General features: G+C 38.3%; 1 protein-coding gene across 1 annotated transcript in view; it reads left to right on the top strand.

Moving 5' to 3' along the window:
• The first annotated feature begins 1,055 nt into the window (after positions 1-1,055).
• The window catches only part of LOC142140470 (uncharacterized), a 30,330-nt gene continuing 21,144 nt past the window's right edge, over positions 1,056-10,241 (top strand). Inside the window, exons 1-5 of the mRNA XM_075198200.1 lie at positions 1,056-1,189; positions 4,553-4,706; positions 5,712-5,787; positions 6,029-6,118; positions 8,515-8,605. Of these exons, the coding sequence (XP_075054301.1) occupies positions 1,061-1,189; positions 4,553-4,706; positions 5,712-5,787; positions 6,029-6,118; positions 8,515-8,605 (540 nt within the window). The 5' untranslated portion in view covers positions 1,056-1,060. The remainder of the gene's footprint in view (positions 1,190-4,552; positions 4,707-5,711; positions 5,788-6,028; positions 6,119-8,514; positions 8,606-10,241) is intronic.

Raw genomic sequence — 10,241 nt, 5'->3', positions numbered from 1 at the left:
CGCTGTACTGAGAACTCACTGCCTAATTTGATCTTATAGTCTACATTCCCTAACATCTGCACATACAGACAGAGAGAGAGAGAGAGAGAGACTAGGGTCAATTTGATAGCAGCCAATTAACCTACTAGTATGTTTTTGGAGTGTGGGAGGAAACCAGAGCACCCGGAGAAAACCCACGTGGGGAGCACATACAAATTCCACACAGTCATTAAGGAGAGCAAAGCATAAAAAAAGAGTAACCTTGTATCGGGGCAAAGCCATGTTGCATTGGAGGGGGAGATAAATTCTAAATGTGAATACAGATATATAGTTGGGGTAGGGCCTGTCCTAGATCAACTTTAAATTTCAGTGTAGAAATAAAGTTATCAAGTATCTGTGTACTAGATGACAAAACAGCAGTATTTTTACTTATGTGCAAAATAGTAAACTAATTTGCATCCCTTGCATTGTAACATGGTTTGTCCTTGAGACTATTTACTCCTTTTTTTGCCTTACTTTTCTTAATGACTCAGGCCCTACATGCTTTAGCAGTTGGTGGCCCCATTCTGTGAGCTTGTGTAGCCTATCGCTTCACGGCTGAGCTGTTGTTGCTCTTCCTTTATAGCACTTACGCTTACAATTTACCGGAAAGCTCTAGCAGGACAGACATTTGCCAAACTGACTTGTTGGAAAGGTGGTATCCTATGACAATGCCACTTTGAATGTCATTGAGCGCTTCAGTACAACCCATTGTACACCTAATCTTTGTCTATGGAGATTGGCTGTATTCTGTGATTTTATGCACCTTTTAGCAATAGGTGTGTCCTAAATTACCAAACACATTAATTAGAAGAGATGTCCACATACTTCTGGCCATGTAGTATAATCACAAATTATACCATTACTGAATAATACCTTATTGCTTTATGCTGTAAGGCAGGAGGACATGACTGGTCCGGCTTATCCGAACATTCCATACATTGCACATGTCTATGAGGCAGGAGGATGCATTAGGGCTCCGATCATTACCTCCCAGTATATTCATGATTTCATACTATTTCTTGCTACAGGTTATCTAAACATGGATACTTTACTGTATGTGTGGGACCAGTACATACTAGGACTTGATGAGCCAGATTATAACTGTTTACCAGCTATTGGTTTGACATTTCTCATATTACTCCAAGGACGTCTCAGTGGCTGCAGCTTAGTAAGTATTACACACGGTTCATCCATACCCACATACACAGTCTGATCCAGCTGCTTGCAGCGAACACCTAGTACCTGGTCAGGATGAGCAGTCAATGGGTGTTCATTTATGAAAGATCTGATTCCAATAAGACACTATAAGCATGGTTGGCTGATGGCTGCATATATGGTCAGATGTGGTTGTCATTCAACCACATTTACTGTCCACCCTATCAACGTGTGATAGATTACAATCTAATGTTGTCCATGGATCAGCTGACTTTTTTGACTCATGCTGGGATTTGCGACCAGTGAACTTTAAAATGCAGCATGTATGGGTGCTTTAATGTCTTCATATACCAAGTACTATGTGGTATAGCTAGCTATACTGTATTCGTTCATGTCAGTGATGGCAAAATCCAGAGTACAAGCACATTGTCAGGATTCCTAGTATGAATCACAACAGGGAGTAATGTGAAATGGAATGTAGTGGCTTATTTTCAACACAGGTCATACTGATAAAACTGAGATGCAGTAAATGATAAGGCAAATAACTCAAGCCCATAGAAACAGTGAAAACAGGATCCCAGGATGGTCGGATATCTAAGGGACAGGAGTTCTGGATACCTGGACCAACAGTTTAAGCGCAAGTACGGGTTAGACAAAGTAAGCAGGCTAGGCTGGGAAGCTGGAGACTCTGGTATTCCAAGTTATACTGTGGGCTATAGATACTGGATGTCTGGTTTGCCAGATAAAGCAGATAAGCTAAAGACTCTGGTTTTCCCAAGTAAACAGTGGATTGCAGATATTGAGTGTTTGGATTGCCAGATAAAGCAGAGAAGCGGGAGACTCTGGTCTTCCAAGTTATACTGTGGACTGCAGATATTACAGGCAAAGTGCAGGCACAAAGAGACTGAATGCCCAGGTTAAGCTGGGAATCTTGTGAGCTGGAAACCAGGCTGGTGAGATGATCTGCAGGCACAGATAGTCTGGCTTACCAGGTTAAGCTAGGAAGCTGGTGAGGTGATACCAGGCAAGTGAGATGATCTGCAGGCACAGAGAATCTGGATTCCCAGGTAAGCTGGGAAGTTTGGAAGATCGATATCAGGTGGTAGTGATAGTCTGCAGAAACAGGCAGAACAGATGTCCAAGTTAATCAGGAGACATGAAAAACTGGAGGACTCACGGGGGAATCAGACAAAAGGAGGGTCAGACAAGCGAGAGGTCAGAAGTCAGAAACTCCACCACGATTCCAGGGAGAAAGCAGGAGCGAAGTCAAAATTAAGCCGGGTCTGGATCATAAGATGAAGTGCAAAACAGAGGGACAAGCAGGAGTCTATACCAAGAAGTCAGTCAGGAACAGAACACAGGAGTTACACAGAGGAATCAGCAGCAGCAAGGACAATTGATGAACTGGCCTAGCCTGCTGGGAGAGGCACTCTTTTTAAGAGACAGGAGAGCACAATCCAGATCCAACAATAAAAGCTTAAGTCTTAGTAGGCAGGATCAGGGGAAGGCAAAATAGCATTCACAGGGGAGATGCTGCTGTAAACGGAGGCAGATTGTGATACACATCAATAAGCCTGATATAAGAAGCATCTACTGAGTCCTAATCATGCATTCAATGACTCGCTTACTTTGATTTGGAAATGCTCATAAAGCGATATAATGAATGCTTTATAACCTGTTAGCTACAATTGAGGTCCAAAGTGACAATCACTAGTTTGTCTTACGAAAATTCAGCTATATATCTTTGCCATGTACATTCCATTCCTGAGCAATCTTTGCACTGGTGGTGCCCTTATCCCGCAACTGAAAAAACTTTAGGAGATGGTCCTGGCGCTTGCTGGACGTTCTTGGGCACCCTGAAGCCTTCTTCACAACTATTGAACCTCTCTCTTTGAAGTTCTTGATGATCGTATAAATGGTTGATTTAGGTGCAATCTTACTAGTTGCAATATTCTTGCCTGTGAAGCCCTTTTTGTACAAAGCAATGATGACTGCACGTGTCTCCTTGCAGATAACCATGGTTAATAGTGGAAAAACAATGATTTCAAGCACCACCCTCATTTTAAAGCTTCCAGTCTTTTATTCTAACTCAATCAGCATGACAGAGTGATCTCCAGCCTTGTGCTCGTCAACACTCTCATCTGTGTTAACAAGAAAATCCCTGACCTGATGTAAGCTGGTCATTTTGTGGCAGGGCTGAAATGTATATGTATATGTTGTTTTTGTTATAAAGTTCATTGTCATGGCAAAGAGGGCCTTTGAAATTAATTGCAATTAATTTAAGCACTCTTCATGACATTCTGGAGTATATGCAAATTGCCATCATAAAAACTGAGGCAGCAAACTTTGTGAAAAATAATATTTGTGTAATTCTCAAAACTTTTAGCCATGACTGTAGATATAAAAATACAAAAGAACAATAATATTCTAGCTTCTCTAGCTTTTATAAATATGTTACTAATGTGGTTTGGAGAGTTTAACAAGCTTACAGAGCTACAATTTTTGTATCTCCTTACCTCCTCCCATAGAACCTGCAATCAATCTAATCCATGTGTCATAATCATTTCACAATAGAGCAGTTTATGGTCTAGTAAAAAGGTGTGTGGTTTAATGTAATCTGTGGTACTGATTGTAAGAGATGGAAAATGCCAGACAGTATTCATGAGGAAGACAGACACAATTTGCTAAAACAGTATGTATCATCGTCGACATTTATTTATATGGAGCTAGCAAATTCCGTAGCGCTATACAATTGAGAACAAAAAGTAATGAAACAATACTGGGTAATACATACAGACAGAGGTAAGAGGGCCTCCTCGCAAGCTTACAATCTATAGCTATTACAGTGAAAAAACACAAATGTTTCCCCAGACCAGATGCAATTAAGTAAAATGTAAACTAGTGCCTGTGGGAAGGCATGTCTGGATACTTGTTTATAATGGCTTAAAGATGAACTCCATCCAAAATGATTATTCCTAAAATTATTAAACCCATTATCATCATCATCATTTATTTATATAGCGCCACTAATTCCGCAGCGCTGTACAGAGAACTCATTCACATCAGTCCCTGCCCCATTGGAGCTTACAGTCTAAATTCCCTAATATAGACACACACACAGACACAGACAGAAAGGGAGAGACTAGGGTCAATTTTGATAGCAGCCCATTAACCTACCAGTATGTTTTTTGGAGTGTGGGAGGAAACCCACGTAAACACTGGGAGAACATACAAACTCCACACAGATAAGGCCATGGTTGGGAATTGAACTCATGACCCCAGCGCTGTGAGGCGGAAGTGCTAACCACTAGGCCACTGTGCTGCCCAATGAATGTATTATTAATGAATATTATTACAGTATACGTTTGTGTTGCAGCAGAGTGATGTGGAAGCAGCTCTGAAGACAGGAGGACCGACCTTATCTGTTCAGGAATTTCAGATGATAATAAACAGACATTTTTACCAAGATCTTTTCAATTCACTGAACAAAGGAGAGAGCAGCCAGTTTCCAGTGCATGATCCAACACAAGGTTAGTGCTATTCATAATGGACACATCTGTACAGTTTGGCATTGTGCACTTGTTAGAGCATTACATATCAGTATAACAATAAAGGGGAACATTATTTTTAAACTTGGGCACTTTAAAAACAGGGCAGAAAGATGTCTTTTAAAGTGGTTCTGACATCTATAGAAATGTTAAACAAGTTTTTCTGTTTTATGGTCTCCAGCACCTTCCCCGTGCCAGGCATATAGTGATAATAATTGTTTGCCACTCTTGGGGCTAGAAAATGCCCTCAAAATGATTCGTAAATGTGCATTTTTGTCAAATATAATCACAAGTTGCCCACTGATATGACCTGCCCAGACCACGCCCCATTTAGAGATGTGACTAAAGTTGCACCAGTTGCAAATCAGGAGGAAGAAAGGAAGATCTCCAATTATTATACATACGTCACATGCTTCGTGCAGCATATTTCACTCTTCTTTTCCAGCACAGAAGCTTGATTAGATACCATCCACAAATCTTAAAAGTAGAAATGAATGATCTTAAATGGCACTACAGAGAAAAGAGGAAAATAAATGGAAACCGGATTAAATGCCTTCCAACATTTCAAACCACAAATGAACACTTAAGGAGTGATTTAGCGTTGAATGCAAATATGTGTCTACATATACATAGAACTCAAAATACAGCATCCACGGCTATATTTTGATTACACAAATTTTAACATATGTGCAATCGTACATTTAATGTATAGATGCATCCAGAGCAATTATGCTGAAATCATCATCAACTCGAAAACTGCACCTGTCCTCTTGTAAGTCCATCAATGCAGAACATATTCCAAAGGTAAACCAAAATCTCTAAAGGGCATGAATAATTGTGACCATGATCATCTGTTGTTAACAGGATTTTGTTCTCAATTTCCCAAAAATATTATACTTGGTGAATTTAGAGTTGATGCCATTAACATTTTGACATTTAATAAAATGTACATTCTTCCATCAATATGATCACATCTCTGTTTTCAAGCTTCCCCACAATGGAGTTATGTATCCAAAGTGACAGCACCTCCAAGAACAAGGCCGCAGGATAGGAGAAAAGCAAGGTAAATCTAATAAAGTGTCTGGAGCTAATTAAATCTTATCTACACGATGGAATGCTTCTATTAACATGTACAGCACAAAGGAAGGGCTGTAAAAAACGTCTACTGAAAATAAAATGATCTCAGCCATGGTATTAGTAGATACAGAAACAACTCAGGCAAAGGACACCAGGGTTGAACAATATGTCAGCCAATTAGTCATATGTTGTTGATTTAATGTCTCTTACTGTTTGTGGAATTGCAGAGAAGAAAGGGAAATATTTCAAAGACAAGTTGCTGAGAAGGAACGGAGAGAAGAACTGATGAGGCGCCAGCAAGCAGAGGAGACAAAAAGGTGAAATAAACACATTTATAAATTAACAAGTAATGGTAAAGAAAATCAAAGAGAAGTTAATGACAGAATGATATGTACTTATAGATATACAGGCCTTGTAAAGAGTTAGGAAAAAATCCAGCTAAAGGGTGTAAATTTGACCTGGACAAACCATGTTGTAATGTATTTTTTTCATACAGGAAAAATCCTGCTTGCCCTTGCATGAAACACACGATTATCCGGAAGCTTTATTTTACTTAGATGTGCACATGCTCCCCTACTATTTCTAAATATGACCACACATAGTAAGTTGCCCCCACCCCCCTGTGGTGCAACATGCTTTTGCCAAGGTGCAAAATTGTACTTTTTAATGGATTTGCTCTTTACTCTGAATAAACCCATATATACACACATATATATATATATATATATATATATATATATATATATATATATATATATATAATATAAATGTCTAGTGGCGTGTGTTAGTCTGTCTGTGTGTGTGTGTGGAAAAAATAAAACCAAGCTGCAGCGCCACCTGCTGGGCGGAGTTATACACTGACCTACTAAATTCTTAGTGTGTGTGGGAAAAAAAATTCAGAAAGGGCTGAAATTTGGTATACTAAGATGTTTTTAATTTGTTAATTTAATTTGTTAATTGTTAAAAGTGTTTATAAAGATTTTAAAAATATATATATATATTTCTTGAAGGAGAAGTGACAGTTGGGAGTGGTTGGTGGTTGCCGGGGGTGACAGTGGGGAGTGGTTGGTGGTTGAGGCCTGGGCTATGGCCCAAATGCATGACAAGAACCTTTTTAACACCTTAAGTAGCTTGATTTGACTAGAATGCATGAGTATCATGCACGGGTTAACTTGTATATATATATATGTGTGTATATATGGGCTCGTCACCCGTCAGCTTCTCAGTCATCCAATCTGCTCGCGGGTGCAGTATAGGATCCAGCCTTTTTGCCTATAGTGAGGAATAGCTGGATCTGTCCATTGATCCAGACGCTCAGCATTTAAGTAAAGCAGCCAACTGAAAAGTATTAGCGTGGCATAGTCTGAATGCTGGATATTATGCAAAGGATATAAAAATAAGAAGATCTATCCAATACAGGAAGTGTATTTGCTGTGATTAAGTGTTGCGCTCTTGCAGCCAATCCATACGCTGAAAATAAAAACCCAACTGGCTCTAAAAACTAAAAACAATTACTATCTAATCAGGCATCATTACTCTTCTTGAAATCCATTTACTAACTCTTTGAGACCTGTTTACTTACTCCGTGAGATCCCTTTGCCTTTTGTTGTAATCTGCAGACTCCAAGGTGGACAATCATCTTAAAAATAATATCTTTAAAAAGACACCCAACCTACAATTTAATCTCTTAATTACTTAATCACAACCTCATAATGCTGATCCACCCAGCTTCCTGCCCAGCAGATGTCTGCTACACCTTTTTTCTCTTAAAATCACCAATCACAGACAGTAATTAATAGAACAGTGACACCAAATTGACAACTTATCATGAAATAGTGTGCAATGTTTATTTGGAAACAATAAACAATAATTTATGAACAAAGCAACTCTCAGACATTGCCCATGTTAATTAACAAAAGGAAACTTGTAAAGTTGTTATTACAAAATAAATTATTTTTTAACAAAATGTCTTTTTAAACTTTTTTTTACTAAATGGGCATTGGGTAGCTTTTGTAATTTAGAGAAAACAAGACACACAACTTTTTTTTATATTTCGTTCAACTATTCTCCCTTTATATTTCTGTGACTGGCCTGGCCCAAGGTTCTTAAAATTAGACCTTGGACAATATAATTAAATGTGATGTCCTTATTAATTATTTAAGCCAACTCAGGATAATGTTACATGACATGTGGATCCTTGGCTGAGGCCAATTAATAACCAGTGTAATTTAGAGAAAAATAGGCAAGCACAATGGACAGCAAACATTCTGAGAATCTTTGAAACATTTTAATATCACTAAGTGGTGTCTGATTGAATTAATAGATATAATGTAAATATGATTGTGTTACTGTTATCTGGTACAGTTCTTATAAAAAAAACTGCAACAGAAAATCCAAAGGTAGAAATACTGACTAGTTTAAATAAATGTCTGTATATAACGTATTTATTATATCTGACTATTTTTAAAATAATGTAACCATTAAGTATCTCTTACTAACATTACATTTAGATGCAGACTTCATCATCATTACCATCATCATCATCATTTATTTGTATAGCGCCAGCAAATTCCGTAGCGCTTTACAATTGGGATTTTGCACTGAACCGCATCAACCAATCAACAACTAGCTTTGATCTGTCTAGTGCACATTGACATATTTTTTGCACTTAAATGCATGTTAGTGAAAGAATCCTATTGTGTTTGTAATATAGACAAGAGGAAGAGAGGTTGAACCGACTTCTAGAAGACACCAGAAGAAGGTATACAGAGGAGAAATCTGCTCTTGAAAATCAAATCAAACAGGTTTGGCAATAAAAAATATCACTAAATAAGGGTCTTATAGTTTTGCAGCATATTTTTTGCTAAGTTTAAATGACAGTACGCAGACACGGGTGTACACACTCATTCCACCTTTTGGGGCTCTTACCATGCTTTTCTTGACCACAGGCAGGATTGTGGTTCATGAGATGACTATGCATGCTGGCACAACAAAAACTTCATATCAATGTCCTGTTTAAAGTCGCTTTTGGATAACTTCCTTAATTCATTGCAACTTTCCGTTCTTTTATTCTTAAATATTTCTCATGTGAGCCTCATTTACCTCTTAATTAGCTCATTTGACTAAAGTGACAACTGTCTCCATTTCAGTTGTTACATTTGTACATTTTATTGTTTATGTTACATTATTATTTTCACACATATAAATGCTCTTTATCATATAAGGTGCATTTGCCTATGCCCAATCTCCACCATCTCCTATATAAGAATCAATTGTGCAATGATATCACAACGGAGAAAAAGGACAATTTGGTTTGCGCATTCACGTGTCTAGCTCTTACATCACTTTTGGGGATGATTCAGAGTTGAACACAAGTGCATTTCAGTAGTGTAAATATGCAACTTGCATTAATTTTGCTGCACAGTACATGTGCACAGTTTGCACTGGTGTTTTGAGCTGCACATATGAAACACTTGTGACCCCTTGCACTTGGTGAAGCAGATCGATACTGTTCACGTTGAAGTGCACTCAAGCAAACTCAAGTTAAGCATGGCACTTTGAGATGCATCTTATTTTGGGTTACATGTAACTTTCAAATATGTTCCTTACCAGATTGTACACCTACACAAGACAGGTGCAGTTTCAAGTTGAAGATGATGATTATTGCATATTTTCTCTGGGCACATCTATATAGATGAAGAAACATAAATGTGCAGACATATATTTTTACATTTAACTCTAAATCACTCCCTTTATGTACCTATTTTATCTAGGAAGGGAAGAATTATTTCACACAGTATAGTGCTCATCAAAATTCATATATAAGCATGTGAGGAGCCTCCACTATAAGGCTGGTAGCACACATATGACTTGGGCTACTAAGTTAGCTTAGAAAACAGTGGCCATGAAGGGCCATGGAAAATGACAGATCCTGTTCCATTTAGGCAGATATGTAATGAGGAGTTTCCTGCAAAGTTTTCAATTGGACGCTCTCTCAACTTCTATGTGTAGTATGAAATCACATTATACTGAATAAAGACGTGTAAGAGTAGGTGGTTTATAGTGTTCTCTTATCCCTTGCAGTTTCCCTATATCTAGACATTCCCATTATCTTGGGTCATACAACACAATAGCATTTAGTACTGCTAAGCCATCACAGCAAAAGATACCATGGTAAAACTGCCCTTAGAAGAATTTTTACCTGTCCCTCTCCCACCCCCATCCCCACCCTTTACATATGTAGCCGCTTTTCCTCATGGGTGGTGTTAATGTAGTGGTGTATAATATAGTAGTGTGTAGGTGTATAACTTCCTATTGAGGTTCTCCAGCCTCATGCCCCACATCACTGCCAACCTGCTTCAGTGGACATACCTCCCTAACAGTGCCCTTGTAAACGTAAGTTTGAAAATTGTAGAATCTGACAATGCATTAATGTTAAGT

This window comes from Mixophyes fleayi, chromosome 2 (assembly GCF_038048845.1).
Source record: "Mixophyes fleayi isolate aMixFle1 chromosome 2, aMixFle1.hap1, whole genome shotgun sequence".
Lineage (NCBI taxonomy): Eukaryota > Metazoa > Chordata > Amphibia > Anura > Limnodynastidae > Mixophyes > Mixophyes fleayi.
Note: the sequence above shows the minus strand (reverse complement) of the source record. Positions and strands in the feature narration are given on the sequence as shown.